This window comes from Amphiura filiformis, chromosome 2 (genome assembly GCF_039555335.1).
Source record: "Amphiura filiformis chromosome 2, Afil_fr2py, whole genome shotgun sequence".
NCBI classification, from domain to species: domain Eukaryota; kingdom Metazoa; phylum Echinodermata; class Ophiuroidea; order Amphilepidida; family Amphiuridae; genus Amphiura; species Amphiura filiformis.
Genome location: NC_092629.1, coordinates 91,763,608 through 91,782,658, shown reverse-complemented (window position 1 = coordinate 91,782,658; position 19,051 = coordinate 91,763,608). Strand labels below are relative to the sequence as shown.

General features: G+C 38.8%; 1 protein-coding gene across 1 annotated transcript in view; it reads left to right on the top strand.

Annotated features, from left to right (window-relative positions):
• The window catches only part of LOC140146826 (HAUS augmin-like complex subunit 4), a 77,452-nt gene that overhangs the window by 14,830 nt on the left and 43,571 nt on the right, over positions 1 to 19,051 (top strand). Inside the window, exons 4-6 of the mRNA XM_072168705.1 lie at positions 907 to 1,053; positions 8,905 to 9,007; positions 11,972 to 12,114. Coding sequence (XP_072024806.1) covers positions 907 to 1,053; positions 8,905 to 9,007; positions 11,972 to 12,114 — 393 coding nt within the window. The remainder of the gene's footprint in view (positions 1 to 906; positions 1,054 to 8,904; positions 9,008 to 11,971; positions 12,115 to 19,051) is intronic.

Here is a 19,051-nt window from a genome sequence, read left to right as displayed (position 1 = left end):
TGACATATCATGTGAAGAGATGGTGCCTAGTTCACAAGATATGCATGTTAGTGGGGGTGTGTGTGTATGAATACATCATGAGCTCCAAGAATCACTGATACTAAAATAGACCACAACATACAACAATGTGAAAACTAGGGCTTTAAACTGATATGGCATTTGTCTACCGATCCAATATCCATGTTGTAATATCAGCCAATGTCCGATCCGATATCGGTACAAAAAAGTTTTTTCAAAGTTTTTGGTGACTTTGGACCTATATTCTGAAGTGCTAGGATCATTCACACTATTAATTTGAAAAACAATTTTGGAAAGAGTTACAGATTTGTTATCCTTAATAATATGCAAACCATTAACTAATGTTTACCTCTTCATGTACATTACCACATATTATAGATGCATTGGTTTTCCTATGCATTTATAATAATTTGGGAAAAAGTTACAGATTTGTTATCCTTAATAATATGCAAACCATTAACTAATGTTTACCTCTTCACGTACATTACCACATATTATAGATGCATTTAAATAATTATGTGATACATTGTAGATAAAGAGGTAAACATTGGTTAATGGTTTGAGGATAACAAACTGTAATTTTTTCTTGTTTTTTCCAAATTTTTGTTCAAATTAACTGTGAATGATCATAGCACTTCAGAATATGTCCAACATCCTCTATGAGGGCGGGCATCTTTTATCTGGAATAGTACAATACAATACAATACAATGACGGTGCTGAGTCACAATAGCACATCCAACAGCGCCCCCACATGTTAATTGGGGCTGAAGAAAGTCTAGCGATTTGCAGACAGAAAGCTACCCAAAAGGTGAGCTATTTTACTGCTGTAGAGAAACAAGATTCGTTTAATATAGCACAATACAAGTTTATTGTTATATTTCTTCCAGTTTTACACAGCAGTGAAGAAATGTCTGTATACAGCTGAAGCCTGTGATTACCTGCATCCAATTCCTGGCAAAGAAGAAGGTCAACCACCTGTAACATTGCTAGATCTTACTAAAGAGAAAATGAACAGGGCAAATGTACATGCAAGGGTGAGTAAGAACTCCAAGGGTTTACATGCCTTGTTTGCAATAGCCGTGGGTATGTACATGCAAGGGTGAGTAGGAACTCCAAGGCTTTACAGCAAGAATGCCTTGTTTGCAATAGCTGTTGGTGTTATATTGATAGATCTTACCAAAGAGAAAATGAACAGGGCAAACATACATGCAAGGGTGAGTAGGAACTCCAAGGGTTTATGACAAGAATGCCTTGTTTGCAATAGCTGTGGGTATTTTATTGTTAGATCTTACTAAAGAGAAAATGAACAGGGCAAACATACATGCAAGGGTGAGTAGGAACTCCAAGGGTTTATGACAAGAATGCCTTGTTTGCAATAGCTGTGGGTATTTTATTGTTAGATCTTACTAAAGAGAAAATGAACAGGGCAAACGTACATGCAAGGGTGAGTAAGAACTCCAGGGGTTTATGACAAGAATGCCTTGTATGCAATAGCTGTGGGTATTTTATTGTTAGATCTTACTAAAGAGAAAATGAACAGGGCAAACGTACATGCAAGGGTGAGTAAGAACTCCAGGGGTTTATGACAAGAATGCCTTGTATGCAATAGCTGTGGGTATTTTATTGTTAGATCTTACTAAAGAGAAAATGAACAGGGCAAACCTACATGCAAGGGTGAGTAAGAACTCCAGGGGTTTATGACAAGAATGCCTTGTTTGCAATAGCTGTGGGTATTTTATTGTTAGATCTTACTACAGAGAAAATGAACAGGGCAAACGTACATGCAAGGGTGAGTAAGAACTCCAAGGGTTTATGACAAGAATGCCTTGTTTGCAATAGCTGTGGGTATTTTATTGTTAGATCTTACTAAAGAGAAAATGAACAGGGCAAACGTACATGCAAGGGTGAGTAAGAACTCCAGGGGTTTATGACAAGAATGCCTTGTATGCAATAGCTGTGGGTATTTTATTGTTAGATCTTACTACAGAGAAAATGAACAGGGCAAACGTACATGCAAGGGTGAGTAAGAACTCCAAGGGTTTATGACAAGAATGCCTTGTTTGCAATAGCTGTGGGTATTTTATTGTTAGATCTTACTAAAGAGAAAATGAACAGGGCAAACGTACATGCAAGGGTGAGTAAGAACTCCAAGGGTTTATGACAAGAATGCCTTGTTTGCAATAGCTGTGGGTATTTTATTGTTAGATCTTACTAAAGAGAAAATGAACAGGGCAAACGTACATGCAAGGGTGAGTAAGAACTCCAAGGGTTTATGACAAGAATGCCTTGTTTGCAATAGCTGTGGGTATTTTATTGTTAGATCTTACTAAAGAGAAAATGAACAGGGCAAACGTACATGCAAGGGTGAGTAGGAACTCCAAGGGTTTATGACAAGAATGCCTTGTTTGCAATAGCTGTGGGTGTTTTATTGTTAGATCTTACTAAAGAGAAAATGAACAGGGCAAACGTACATGCAAGGGTGAGTAGGAACTCCAGGGGTTTATGACAAGAATGCCTTGTTTGCAATAGCTGTTGGTGTTATATTGATAGATCTTACTAAAGAGAAAATGAACAGGGCAAACATACATGCAAGGGTGAGTAAGAACTCCAGGGGTTTATGACAAGAATGCCTTGTTTGCAATAGCTGTGGGTATTTTATTGTTAGATCTTACTAAAGAGAAAATGAACAGGGCAAACGTACATGCAAGGGTGAGTAAGAACTCCAAGGGTTTACAGCAAGAATGCCTTGTTTGCAATAGCTGTGGGTATTTTATTGTTAGATCTTACTAAAGAGAAAATGAACAGGGCAAACGTACATGCAAGGGTGAGTAAGAACTCCAAGGGTTTACAGCAAGAATGCCTTGTTTGCAATAGCTGTGGGTATTTTATTGTTAGATCTTACTAAAGAGAAAATGAACAGGGCAAACATACATGCAAGGGTGAGTAAGAACTCCAGGGGTTTATGACAAGAATGCCTTGTTTGCAATAGCTGTGGGTGTTTTATTGTTAGATCTTACTAAAGAGAAAATGAACAGGGCAAACGCATACATGCAAGGGTGAGTAAGAACTCCAAGGGTTTACAGCAAGAATGCCTTGTTTGCAATAGCTGTGGGTATTTTATTGTTAGATCTTACTAAAGAGAAAATGAACAGGGCAAACATACATGCAAGGGTGAGTAAGAACTCCAGGGGTTTATGACAAGAATGCCTTGTTTGCAATAGCTGTGGGTGTTATATTGATAGATCTTACTAAAGAGAAAATGAACAGGGCAAACATACATGCAAGGGTGAGTAAGAACTCCAAGGGTTTATGACAAGAATGCCTTGTTTGCAATAGCTGTGGGTATTTTATTGTTAGATCTTACTAAAGAGAAAATGAACAGGGCAAACGTACATGCAAGGGTGAGTAAGAACTCCAAGGGTTTATGACAAGAATGCCTTGTTTGCAATAGCTGTGGGTATTTTATTGTTAGATCTTACTACAGAGAAAATGAACAGGGCAAACGTACATGCAAGGGTGAGTAAGAACTCCAAGGGTTTATGACAAGAATGCCTTGTTTGCAATAGCTGTGGGTATTTTATTGTTAGATCTTACTACAGAGAAAATGAACAGGGCAAACGTACATGCAAGGGTGAGTAAGAACTCCAGGGGTTTATGACAAGAATGCCTTGTTTGCAATAGCTGTGGGTATTTTATTGTTAGATCTTACTAAAGAGAAAATGAACAGGGCAAACGTACATGCAAGGGTGAGTAAGAACTCCAGGGGTTTATGACAAGAATGCCTTGTTTGCAATAGCTGTGGGTATTTTATTGTTAGATCTTACTAAAGAGAAAATGAACAGGGCAAACGTACATGCAAGGGTGAGTAAGAACTCCAGGGGTTTATGACAAGAATGCCTTGTTTGCAATAGCTGTGGGTGTTATATTGATAGATCTTACCAAAGAGAAAATGAACAGGGCAAACGTACATGCAAGGGTGAGTAAGAACTCCAGGGGTTTATGACAAGAATGCCTTGTTTGCAATAGCTGTGGGTATTTTATTGTTAGATCTTACTAAAGAGAAAATGAACAGGGCAAACGTACATGCAAGGGTGAGTAAGAACTCCAAGGGTTTATGACAAGAATGCCTTGTTTGCAATAGCTGTGGGTATTTTATTGTTAGATCTTACTAAAGAGAAAATGAACAGGGCAAACGTACATGCAAGGGTGAGTAAGAACTCCAAGGGTTTATGACAAGAATGCCTTGTTTGCAATAGCTGTGGGTATTTTATTGTTAGATCTTACTACAGAGAAAATGAACAGGGCAAACGTACATGCAAGGGTGAGTAAGAACTCCAAGGGTTTATGACAAGAATGCCTTGTTTGCAATAGCTGTGGGTATTTTATTGTTAGATCTTACTACAGAGAAAATGAACAGGGCAAACGTGACATGCAAGGGTGAGTAAGAACTCCAAGGGTTTATGACAAGAATGCCTTGTTTGCAATAGCTGTGGGTATTTTATTGTTAGATCTTACTAAAGAGAAAATGAACAGGGCAAACGTACATGCAAGGGTGAGTAAGAACTCCAAGGGTTTATGACAAGAATGCCTTGTTTGCAATAGCTGTGGGTATTTTATTGTTAGATCTTACTACAGAGAAAATGAACAGGGCAAACGTACATGCAAGGGTGAGTAAGAACTCCAAGGGTTTATGACAAGAATGCCTTGTTTGCAATAGCTGTGGGTATTTTATTGTTAGATCTTACTACAGAGAAAATGAACAGGGCAATCGTACATGCCTGGGTGAGTAAGAACTCCAAGGGTTTATGACAAGAATGCCTTGTTTGCAATAGCTGTGGGTATTTTATTGTTAGATCTTACTAAAGAGAAAATGAACAGGGCAAACGCGTACATGCAAGGGTGAGTAAGAACTCCAGGGGTTTATGACAAGAATGCCTTGTTTGCAATAGCTGTGGGTATTTTATTGTTAGATCTTACTAAAGAGAAAATGAACAGGGCAAACGTACATGCAAGGGTGAGTAAGAACTCCAGGGGTTTATGACAAGAATGCCTTGTTTGCAATAGCTGTGGGTGTTATATTGATAGATCTTACTAAAGAGAAAATGAACAGGGCAAACATACATGCAAGGGTGAGTAAGAACTCCAAGGGTTTATGACAAGAATGCCTTGTTTGCAATAGCTGTGGGTATTTTATTGTTAGATCTTACTAAAGAGAAAATGAACAGGGCAAACGTACATGCAAGGGTGAGTAAGAACTCCAAGGGTTTATGACAAGAATGCCTTGTTTGCAATAGCTGTGGGTATTTTATTGTTAGATCTTACTACAGAGAAAATGAACAGGGCAAACGTACATGCAAGGGTGAGTAAGAACTCCAAGGGTTTATGACAAGAATGCCTTGTTTGCAATAGCTGTGGGTATTTTATTGTTAGATCTTACTACAGAGAAAATGAACAGGGCAAACGTACATGCAAGGGTGAGTAAGAACTCCAGGGGTTTATGACAAGAATGCCTTGTTTGCAATAGCTGTGGGTATTTTATTGTTAGATCTTACTAAAGAGAAAATGAACAGGGCAAACGTGCATGCAAGGGTGAGTAAGAACTCCAGGGGTTTATGACAAGAATGCCTTGTTTGCAATAGCTGTGGGTATTTTATTGTTAGATCTTACTAAAGAGAAAATGAACAGGGCAAACGCGTGCATGCAAGGGTGAGTAAGAACTCCAGGGTTTATGACAAGAATGCCTTGTTTGCAATAGCTGTGGGTGTTATATTGATAGATCTTACCAAAGAGAAAATGAACAGGGCAAACGTACATGCAAGGGTGAGTAAGAACTCCAGGGGTTTATGACAAGAATGCCTTGTTTGCAATAGCTGTGGGTATTTTATTGTTAGATCTTACTAAAGAGAAAATGAACAGGGCAAACGTACATGCAAGGGTGAGTAAGAACTCCAAGGGTTTATGACAAGAATGCCTTGTTTGCAATAGCTGTGGGTATTTTATTGTTAGATCTTACTAAAGAGAAAATGAACAGGGCAAACGTACATGCAAGGGTGAGTAAGAACTCCAAGGGTTTATGACAAGAATGCCTTGTTTGCAATAGCTGTGGGTATTTTATTGTTAGATCTTACTACAGAGAAAATGAACAGGGCAAACGTACATGCAAGGGTGAGTAAGAACTCCAAGGGTTTATGACAAGAATGCCTTGTTTGCAATAGCTGTGGGTATTTTATTGTTAGATCTTACTACAGAGAAAATGAACAGGGCAAACGTACATGCAAGGGTGAGTAAGAACTCCAAGGGTTTATGACAAGAATGCCTTGTTTGCAATAGCTGTGGGTATTTTATTGTTAGATCTTACTAAAGAGAAAATGAACAGGGCAAACGTACATGCAAGGGTGAGTAAGAACTCCAAGGGTTTATGACAAGAATGCCTTGTTTGCAATAGCTGTGGGTATTTTATTGTTAGATCTTACTACAGAGAAAATGAACAGGGCAAACGTGACATGCAAGGGTGAGTAAGAACTCCAAGGGTTTATGACAAGAATGCCTTGTTTGCAATAGCTGTGGGTATTTTATTGTTAGATCTTACTACAGAGAAAATGAACAGGGCAAACGTGACATGCAAGGGTGAGTAAGAACTCCAAGGGTTTATGACAAGAATGCCTTGTTTGCAATAGCTGTGGGTATTTTATTGTTAGATCTTACTAAAGAGAAAATGAACAGGGCAAACGTACATGCAAGGGTGAGTAAGAACTCCAGGGGTTTATGACAAGAATGCCTTGTTTGCAATAGCTGTGGGTATTTTATTGTTAGATCTTACTAAAGAGAAAATGAACAGGGCAAACGTGACATGCAAGGGTGAGTAAGAACTCCAGGGGTTTATGACAAGAATGCCTTGTTTGCAATAGCTGTGGGTATTTTATTGTTAGATCTTACTAAAGAGAAAATGAACAGGGCAAACATACATGCAAGGGTGAGTAAGAACTCCAAGGGTTTATGACAAGAATGCCTTGTTTGCAATAGCTGTGGGTATTTTATTGCTAGATCTTACTAAAGAGAAAATGAACAGGGCAAACGTACATGCAAGGGTGAGTAAGAACTCCAAGGGTTTACAGCAAGAATGCCTTGTTTGCAATAGCTGTGGGTGTTTTATTGTTAGATCTTACTAAAGAGAAAATGAACAGGGCAAACATACATGCAAGGGTGAGTAGGAACTCCAGGGGTTTATGACAAGAATGCCTTGTTTGCAATAGCTGTGGGTATTTTATTGTTAGATCTTACTAAAGAGAAAATGAACAGGGCAAACGTACATGCAAGGGTGAGTAAGAACTCCAGGGGTTTATGACAAGAATGCCTTGTTTGCAATAGCTGTGGGTGTTTTATTGTTAGATCTTACTAAAGAGAAAATGAACAGGGCAAACGTACATGCAAGGGTGAGTAAGAACTCCAGGGGTTTATGACAAGAATGCCTTGTTTGCAATAGCTGTGGGTGTTTTATTGTTAGATCTTACTAAAGAGAAAATGAACAGGGCAAACGTACATGCAAGGGTGAGTAAGAACTCCAGGGGTTTATGACAAGAATGCCTTGTTTGCAATAGCTGTGGGTGTTTTATTGTTAGATCTTACTAAAGAGAAAATGAACAGGGCAAACGTACATGCAAGGGTGAGTAAGAACTCCAAGGGTTTATGACAAGAATGCCTTGTTTGCAATAGCTGTGGGTGTTATATTGATAGATCTTACCAAAGAGAAAATGAATAGGACAAACTAGCACATCCTCTGTGCTGTACTCTTCTTCGAGAGGCGTTGCGGTTTGTGGAAAGGGGGCCTCGCTACGCTCGCTATTCAAGAGGTGTCCGGTTTATGGAACGGGGCTAGTTCTAGGACAAACCAACCTGCAAAGGTGAGTAGGAAATCTAAACGTTTAGGGTAAGAATGCCTTCTCTGCAGTGCTAGGTGTTATTGCTAGATTTGAAATGTTGAACACGTTGTATTATATTACTGCAGGGCTTGCGAGCTTTTCAACAGCAGCTTATTCCAAGACTGGAAGAAAGACTAACATCTCATTCCCCAATGATTGTATATATTACTGCAGGGTTTGCAAGCTTTTCAACAGCAGCTTATTCCAAGACTGGAAGAAAGACTAACATCTCATTCCCCAATGATTGTATATATTACTGCAGGGTTTACAAGCTTTGCAACAGCAGCTTATTCCAAGACTGGAAGAAAGACTAACATCTCATTCCCCAATGATTGTATATATTACTGCAGGGTTTGCAAGCTTTGCAACAGCAGCTTATTCCAAGACTGGAAGAAAGACTAACATCTCATTCCCCAATGATTGTATATATTACTGCAGGGTTTGCAAGCTTTTCAACAGCAGCTTATTCCAAGACTGGAAGAAAGACTAACATCTCATTCCCCAATGATTGTATATATTACTGCAGGGTTTGCAAGCTTTGCAACAGCAGCTTATTCCAAGACTGGAAGAAAGACTAACATCTCATTCCCCAATGATTGTATATATTACTGCAGGGTTTACAAGCTTTGCAACAGCAGCTTATTCCAAGACTGGAAGAAAGACTAACATCTCATTCCCCAATGATTGTATATATTACTGCAGGGTTTGCAAGCTTTGCAACAGCAGCTTATTCCAAGACTGGAAGAAAGACTAACATCTCATTCCCCAATGATTGTATATATTACTGCAGGGTTTGCAAGCTTTGCAACAGCAGCTTATTCCAAGACTGGAAGAAAGACTAACATCTCATTCCCCAATGATTGTATATATTACTGCAGGGTTTACAAGCTTTGCAACAGCAGCTTATTCCAAGACTGGAAGAAAGACTAACATCTCATTCCCCAATGATTGTATATATTACTGCAGGGTTTACAAGCTTTGCAACAGCAGCTTATTCCAAGACTGGAAGAGAGACTAAGGAAAAAGTGTGAAGAACTGGAAGCATTTCATCATCCGCCAAATTCAACAGGTAAAACTGAAAGTTATTCTTCAAAGTACCTATAGGCAAAATATTTAATTCTCGATCATGAGAGGATGTATCTTCTGCGTACTGTTGCGTTAGCATACTTTTCATGGAACAACACAATCACACGACCAAAGACTGATTGGTCAATTCTCAAAAGATGTGCTTGCGCCGTAAGCGTGTGTATCCAAGTTGGCTCTCATGATCAAGAATAATATATTTTGCCTTTTGTGCAACATATTTTTGTTTTTGACGGTCTTCTTAAAAAGAACAGGCAACCGTGTTGCTGAGCAACCAGCATTAGTGGTAAACAGAAGATTGTCACGTAGAAAAAGGAGTCTGCAGACTTTGAAATGTCCATGATAATTTTCTCCACTGTGTCATCTGACGATCGCCTTTAGGCGTGAAACTTAGAGTGACAACTTCTATTCTGGAAGGTCTAAACTTTGAAATTTTATACACTCTCCCTTCTTGGGAATGAGCACTCTATTCAAAAGGTAGTCTAACTATGAATATGTGATGCGATCAAGCAAAATCATCAGTCAGAACTCGGAAATATTGATTTTGAGATATAGCTAAACAAACGAAATATTTTCTTTTGTTTCCTCTTTTTTAAGAAACTGTTTAATTGCCCCCCCCCCCCAAGATTTGCACACAAAAAGTTTTCATGTCTTCTATAGTCATATATAGAAGTATTTAAATGAGGTTTAATAAAAGAAACCACATGAATAGAGTTCCCCCTCAAGGATGTCTACTCTCTGTATTAACCTCATTTAAATAATAGGGAGTTTTATATGATGCGTTTTCTATCTTACTTCAAATATAGGTCAATAGGCCTACTTGTATGTTAATATCCCCAATATAAAATAAATTTGATATTTAATAGGCAAAAGTGTGACCAGCTTATCATGAAACATAACAGTGCAAATTCTTATTGAATACTGCAACATCAAAAACTGCAAACACCTGTGTAATCACAGACCATATACACACTGGTCTATGATGTCAAAACGTCATTTTGGGGGCATTTCTGGTATGTAATCAAATACCTTCAAAATGCTGCTGCTCCCACAAATTAGATAGTACAATGTTGTCGTCACCATGAACCATAGGCTGGTGGTACAAATGTCACATGAACAACTCTAGGTTGATTTCAAGATTTCAACTTCACTGGCTGTGAGCACAATGTCTAGTTCAATTTCAATGGGGTTTTCTTCAAAATGCAGCTTTGTAAATGCTTTTTACTATCCTATAAGAAACTGAAAATTTAATATTTCCGAGTTCCGTCTGATTTTGCTTGATCGCATCACATATATGTTGTAATCTGCTATTATATACTCTTGTTACAAAAGTCAGAAATCTGTCCACCACCTCTCTGCTCACCACCTTACAGTAGATTGCAGTCAAGTTAGCTCAATCGATAAGGCGTTCGACTGTGGTGCGAGAGGTTGGAGTTCGAACCTGGCGGTGCCTAGTAAGCTCACATGGAAAAATTGAGTTAGCTTGAAATTCCCCTGGACAAGGAACTCACTGCTAATTTGTCTCGTTGTAACCCGTACGAAACTCGGGGAGCTGATCCTGGTTGCGATGGTTATTTGTGGAATATCTAGGGTGTGTGCTCTTGAAGCAGCAAAGTCCCTGATTTGACTGGTTTGTGGAATGATTGGGGCCGTAGTGGTCAGCGACAACCTGTAAAGTGTGCTGAGGCTTGTGGATCAACGTCTAGGCGTTGTGCCTGTGTGTAGCGCACTATAAATCACTGCGCTTTTTTTTTTAGATTGCTTGTATAGTGCAGAGGCCCTTTACTAGAACTTATATATGACCCGTTGTTTTCATGATTTGAATAAAAATGTAAGCACTATAAGCTTTAAAATTATACTAAAATTATATAAATAGCATCAATACTTTTCAAGATATGGATAATTTTATAAATGATACCTTGATATTTTTTGCCAAATTGCTATTCTGAGTAATGGGCCAATTAGTTTCCTGCCTTACACAGGATTGAATAGGGATTATCATAGTTCAACTGTTGTTTATTGATTAAATAAACATCTTTTTAAAGTACTTTTAAGGATTTGAAAGTCCACTTAGTCCCACAATCAAATATGATGAAATTAAGAATTCCAAAATTTCATTTTTTTATGGGAATGTCATCTTTATTATAGGTATACTACACCCCTGATAAATTTTAGACTAATTTTGCATTTTTCTCAAAAATAACTACACACTGGTAACAAAGTTATGTATATTATAGGGGCAAGGAATCCAATTACTTAACTGAAATTTCAGTGATTCAAGACATTTGGTTCATTATATATGTTAAGAAATGAGGTACATTCTAGCAGTACCTCCTTTCTTATCATAAATAACGTACCGCTTGTCTTGAGTCACTGAAATTCCAATGTAGTAATTGGATTCCTAGCCCCTATAATATACATAACTATATTACCAGTGTGTTATTATTTTTGGAGAAAAATGCAAAAATAGTCACAAATTTATCAAGGGGTGTAGTACCACCTTAAAGGCCTATAACTCAAAAACATGTCTGGCGACTTGTTCCAGGTTTTGTTGGAGCTGGTCACATTTAGCTGGACCACTCAATACACTACCAGATTCCTATGACTGCTGACCTCAGAGGTACAATGTGGCCCAGTTACTTTGTGGCTACTATGTGTGTACTGTATGTGTTTCTGATGTGTGTACTCTAGAGTACCCACGTAGGTACTCCACCAATGAAGTAGCCGGGCAGCAGTGTAGTACCTCTAGTGGTGACAGCAATAGGAATTTGGTAGTGTAGCACTCAGTTGTATGTGAGTGTGTGTGCGTGTTTGTACATGTAAAGGTCATGCAGGGGTTAATAAAATTGCTCCGATTGGCCTCAAAGTTAATGGACATGAACCTGAGAATGGTGAAATTCTAGTTTGATCTTTTTATTAGTGTGTCTTTTTCTGTGTATGTTTTGTGTAGAAGGCAGTGATGATTTGGCATTTGCTAGAGCAACCAGGTTACCAGATCTATTGCAGAGTGAATGCACTGAACTTGAGGAGAAGAAAACCAAGCTAAGATTAGACCGGGCCAAACGAGATAAGCAATTCTGGCATTACTACCAGGTAGGTGGTATATGAAGAGCTTGTTTCCAAACCATGTTAAGTCCACAAACGCATGTTTCTGATTTACCTGTGCAATATTGCAATGGGTTGTGATGCTATAGGTATAGCGGGAGCCGGGAGGTATAGAAATTTCAATTGGATGCACCATTACAAAGCAAACAGTGGATGGGAACAAAATAGTCTACACATTGTTAACCGGCATTGTTGTGTTAAATAATGGCTTGTTGATGGTACAACTCATTGTTGCTAATGTCAAACTTGTCAAAGTAATTGTGACACACACAAGTAAATGAGAAACATGTGGTTGTGGACTTAACATGGTTTGGAAACAAGCTCTTCATATATTCAAAATTTGACTAGAATTGGAATGATGGTTCTCCTCAATTCCAGGGAATCACTTGTGTATGTTCTTTGTATGACTTTAAGGGGGTACTACACCCATCGCATTTTTTACGGGTTTTTGCATTTTGTGAAGAAATGAGAAAAAAATTGGACATAGTGGTATGCAAAATGAAGGGCAAATCTTCTCGCTCTATTGGTGGCATCGGTATCAATGTAGCTTACATGCTTTTGAAGGTAGAAGCCAAAAGGTGGTACATCACTGATGTTTTAAATTCGCTTCATTTTGGAAAGCTTGCTATCAACGGATTTCGTTAAAATTTTGGATATGTGTTGCTAACGCATTAGAGAAATAATGTTGATATGTAAATGGGAATAAGTGGTTCCTGATGGCTTCATGAACTTGGTGATTTTCAGTGCTCCACATCTATCAAAAACGAACTGGTTAAAATGCTTCTATTTTCAATGTTGAGCTATATTTTGTATTTTTAACTAGCGACATTATTTCACTGAAACTTAATTAAGCCATAGGTAACAGGTTACCACAACCATACTACAGCAATGTTGAAAAAAATTGCATTTCTCGTCACCTATACCCACCATATTTCGTAAGTGCGTTAAGCTTATATTTGCGATTTTGGTAACTATTTTACCTTTTGTTTTCTAACCCATTTCAACTAGGAACTCCAAAATTGATACAGTGATAGCATATTTTAAGCGGAGTCATATCATTTGTAACTTACCTATGATTGTCGCTATCCAAGGCAAAAAAATCAAATATTGTGTATATTTCCATAGAGTTCTGCACGATATACGGTAGCGAATTTTGACACACGACAATTTTGACAAGTGTTCACCCACAATCCATTATGCTATATACGAGTTGCGAGTTTTGGTATATATTTAGGTATTTTTAAGATCAAATACGGAGCCATGGAGAAGGAAAAAACAAATTTTAGACAAGACGGGCCGGGCCGGGGGGCACAGGAATTTGGGAAAATTTGGCAGATCGAAGGGGGGGGAATTTTTGGCGCACATTAAATGGGACACGACTGATTTTTAAATAACACGCACAAGGCTTTGGAATCACGTCACGGGTATGCCTACAGAATAGAAACGCAGTCAAAATCATGAACAAATTCCTGCACGTTATCCGGCACGCTCAGGCCTATAACGTAGGCCCTACGCTCAATTTAGACATTCCCATCTATACAATTTTAAAGGCCTATCCAGTGATCCCAGCAAAGTGTGAAAATTAAAATTGTTTAGAAATGTCTAAAAGTGAAGGATAAGTCATTTAAATTGTCATTTAATATTTTTGAAATGTATTTGGCATAGGATCCTAACAGCAGTAGGCCAATTGACAAAGTTGAAGCCCGATATAATGTAGGTGGCCTATCATAGGCTTATCCCGGCTAGTAATCAGATTCGTGTAAAATGTCTGATGATTTTTTCCCGGGATGAGATTTTGTCTTTTTAGTAGGCCTACTCAGCGCTTGGCTAAACCACTAATAGGCCTACTATAAGGGGCTGGCATTTTCTTCGAAGGGGGGTCACAAATATGTCAGTGACCGGAGTCAATTTTTATGACCCCCCCTATCAAGGGCAAAAAAAAATTTACGACCCCTATCGCTGGTCGAAAAATTTTAAGAACCCCCTTCCAACTACACAGACTCAAGAAAAATTATTCATTGCGAACTAAGGCGCTGAGCGCGTCAAAACTTAAAAGTGAAAAAAAAGTGTGTGGAGCGCGTTAAAACTTTTATTGTAAGTGTAAAGAAGGCGCCATGAGCGTGTAAAATTTTGCATAGATTGTATGCACATTTCGATTGCAAAGATAAAAATAATAATTCTATAACCCCCTATTTTGGGTGTTAAAAAATTATAACCCCCTATTTTTGGTCTGAAAATTCTATGACCCCCCCCCAGAATTTTTGGGACCACCCCCCCCCTCCCGAAGAAAATGCCAGCCCCCTAACAACAAACAGGGACAACAAAGGCGATTATGAAGGCCGGGGAAGGGGTAAGATTATAAGAAATTCAGTTGGTAGGCCTACACCATTTGGAAATCCCCAGTGAGCCCCTTATCATGCTTATTTCATCATCTAATATTTTAATTATATGACTGCCCCGGCTATAACCTTTAACTTTCATTTTTCCGTGTTACCTTTAAAATGTAGGCCTCACGCCTATTATTTTTGCGGAATTGTAGGCCTATACTGTGCTTTTCACCGCTGATTAAGTTTATATTATCGCAACTCGCCATCTGGGGTGGTGAATTTCTTTCCCCATGCCAACAAATCTTTGTCCTCCCCACTTTGACATGCCAACCCCCCTCTATCGACATAGGCCTACCAAAACATTGTCCCCTAGGCCTACATGGCAACCGTATACTTTTAGGCAGGCGAGAAGGGCAAGCAAGTTTTGGCACGTAGGCCTATATTATTGCAAAAGCCAAGTATTAATATACTCCTTTAAAATGCCTCTTCTGGCACAAAAGAAATACCGGTAGCAGAGTGATGCCACGTGCACATGTGCATTGACAGGTCTACTATTATTTATTATTCACTTTTTCTACTCACTTTATTAGGGCCTACCATTTAAAATGTCTAAAATTATGGAATTGTTAAAATGTCTTAATTTATGGAATGAGCAAATTTCTCATAATGCTCAGTGTCAGACATAAGGGGGGGGCAATGGGGAAGCTACCCCAACCCCTGTGGAAAGTCCGCCCCTTTGGATGCGGTCGCCCTGAAGAATTTTACTAGGGTCTTTTTTGTACTTTTGAGCCTATTTTGTTTCATAAAGATTTCCCCCTTGAATGAGGGTTTCCCTTTCACTCCTTTGCCCCCCTTAAAAAGTCCTAGCTACGCCCATGATCCCCATGACGCCACTTCACGGGAGGGGGGGCACAACATACATTTCTGGTGGGTATGCTCCTGGGGTATGCTTCCCCAGAATTTAGTAGGGTCCGGGACTGAGGCTCCCGGGGTGCTGACGGCGTGCTGGGTAGGCCTACATGCCGAAAGGGATCATTTTTGGAGCTGCCAATAAATATAAAAGGTGGTCTTTGGAGCTGCGAATAGTCAAAATTGGGTCTTTTTTGGCTTTCTGGGTGAGTAACGCCTGAAAAAAACCAGACATGTGAAGAATGATCGAGCGATGTAGGTCTTAGAGCTGAAATTGTCAAGTTTCCGTGTTTACGTATGCCTGCGCCTTACGCCTTATTAAGCTACTTGCAGTTCCGCCATTATGCACTATGTGCGGGAGAGCCTCGAACTGGCAGCATACATGAAAGGAAGAATTATGTAACCTTACACAGAACGCTAGGACTAGTTCAATACCCATTCATGTATGCTGCCAGTTCGAGGCTCTCCCCGCACATAGTGCATAATGGCGAACCGCAAGTAAGCTTAATAGCTCTATTTTGGTCACGGGTCTTTTGGAGCTGCGGAATCCAAAAAATGGAGGGGGGGGGTCTTTCCGGGAGAGCATACCCGTATGGTCTTTTGTGTTAAGTTCCAACGCTTAAAATTCAATTTTAATAACACGACGCGACGGTCACAATCTTGATTTTATCAGGGATTTTACCAATAGTGCTAGGCATACATGCTCATGTTTGAATCTGGCAACTTTGAACTTATGCGGTAGTCTTGTAGCCGTCCGGCCCTGTTCAGTTTTATACACGCATTTGAATAGGAATTGTTTTATGACTTACCTAATGTTTATGGAGCACATTTTCTTCATTAGTTTGTCAAGTTGATGTCAAATGTTCTATTCTATATTATTTGGCAATAGTGTTTTTTTTTTTATTGTATGTCCAAACATGGTCCAATGTTGTAATTTGTTGTTTTTGATCGCAAAGGTCGGATATTTTTATTCCCGATTTAACTGTGCAACACCGGAGGGCTTCGCAAGGGTGCAGAATTCGCTAAAAGTTTGACGGTAATTTTGCCTTTTTGACACTAAAACGCATTCGATCCTTAATTTTATTTCAACAAAATTTTGATTAGGTAGCATATTAATGAGGCGGCTACAATTTTTTTTACCAAATCTTAAAGAATTATTATTCTCAAATGTCTGACCTGTGTATTTCCTATTGGTAATACAAATTGACGTGTCAGCCCTAAACATACATAGGCAGGTCGTATTTTGGACTGGTAGCAAGTCTAATACTGTCTACGTGAATATCGATGAATGTTAGAAACGGCAGAAACCGGTTGTGACGGAGACTACGTGGTAGCGCCCCTTAACAACCAGTCAACTTTAAGACAAATAGGTGAAAAGGACACTTTCACGATGTTTTTTCATATTTTTTTTATTTCACATGATCAGTGCATATATCGCCTTGCTTGAAATGATAAAATATTTTTTTAGACCAATCAAACCAATATATGGGTGTAGTACGCCCTTAAAAAAAACCTTAGCAAGGATTCAAGATATTTGTTATTTTGGTGTGACCCGATTAACAGCCTCATTTTCCATTTTTCTCATCACCCCAGTCAAATTTAACGCCCAAGATAGGTTTCGTTTTAGATGGTGTGAACAAAACGTGGTGAATTGTAGTAACCACAATCGGAAGCATGTACTATCCTAGGAGGCATTGTAATACACATTTTTGCTTCTCATATCACAACTGCTAGAGCAATACAATTTAAAATTTGTGAGACATTGTTTTAATTGTAGTTGTCAATGTAAGATAAAAAAAGTAAAACATGCAAAACATTGTACCATGCCCTTTAACAATGATTTGGTTTCAAATATAGCCCTTAACAAGGATTGCCAAGTGTGAAACAGATTGGGGTCTCATGGTTTCCTGGGGTCCATGGATAACATGCTGGTGGGGTACATGTGGCAACACCATTGGAATTTGAAGCTCATCTTAGGTTTATGATTTTCCAGCCCCAAGAAAAGCTATAATTATTTTGATTGTTTTTTTAAACATTTTTGAGAAATGGGCTATTCTATTTGAAATCCATACATCCCCTATGGAAGGCATGACCTTAATATCCTACACAGGGAGTGTAGATTTCAAATGGAGTCACACACACATTCAGGTAACCCCACTTAAAATTTATGTGTGGAAGATTCGTTGTTCAAGAACCCCCCCCTCTTGTTTTGATTATTTCTTTACCTTGAGTACACATTCAGAGGGAAATTAAAAGTGTCCCTTTGCTCTTCCATTATTTGTTTGTTTACCCGTGTAGGCTAATTAGAGGTAATAACTGCGCATCGGTTATTTGCAGGGCATTGTGAAAAATCTAAACATTTTGCCTTTGGAACCGAGGAATATCCCGAGGGTTAGATATTTCCCTGTATTCCCTGTGTGGAAGATTTATGGTTATGTCTTCCACGGGGGTGTATAGATTTCAACAGGAATAGCCCATTCAGCATACTGCTATTACAGTTGAAATCCATAAACCCCTTTGGCAGACGTAACACAGGGAGTGTAGATTTCAAATGGAGTCACCCATACTCTCTGTGTGGAAGATTAAGGTTATGTCTTCCACGGGGGGTGTATGGATTTCAACTGGAATAGCCCATTAAGCATTGTGCTATTACAGTTGAAATCCATACACCCCTTTGGCAGACGTAACACAGGGGGTGTAGGTTGCAAATGGAGTCACCCATACCCTCGGTGTGGAAGAAAGATTAAGGTTATGTCTTCCACGGGGTGTATGGATTTCAACTGAATAGTCCATATAAGCATACTGCTGTTACTGTTGAAATCCATACACCCTTTCGGAAGACATAACACAGGGGTTGTAGATTTCAAATTGAGTCACCCATACTGTGTGGAAGATTAAGGTCATGTCTTCCATAGGGGTGTATGGATTCAACTGGAATAGCCCATTAAGCATTGTGCTATTACAGTTGAACTCCATACACCCCAATGGAAGACATGAAACAGAGGGTAGTATATTTCAAATAGAGTCATCCATTCAGGTAATCCCATTTGAAATTCACACTCCCAGTGTAGAAGATTAAGGTTATGTATTCCATTGGGGTGTATAGATTTCAACAGGAATAAAAGTTGTGGAATCGCCCATTCCGCATACTGCTATTACAGTTGAAATCCATACACCCCTTTGGAAGACCTAACACAGGGGGTGTAGATTTCAAATGGAGTCGCCCATACTAGGTAACCCCATTTGAAATTTACACCTCTGTGTGTGCGTAGGATTAAGGTCATGCCTTCCACAGGGGTGTATGGATTTCAACTGGAATAGCCCATTATTCAAAACAAATGAGGCTAGATGATACATAAAATGTGATTTGGTAAGTATTTTAATTAGAAATAACCATTTCAATCGCTGTGTAAATAGTGAAACTTCAAAATTAGTACAAGTTGTATGTGAAGTTACTCATTTATGAATAAATCATGCAGTCCGCATTTCATAAGCTTAATTCTTATTAATAAAATAATAACTTTCTTTCTTAAACAGTACAGATTAACTAATAAAGTTCTCGCTTTCTGAACTTTCAACCTCATAATTTCCATGATTAGGCCAAAAAACAAATTTGTTTGGTTGCCCTTCCAAGACAAAAATTTGGAGGGTCGGTAGGTCAATCTTTTTTTTTTCCATGGGCTCTTCCT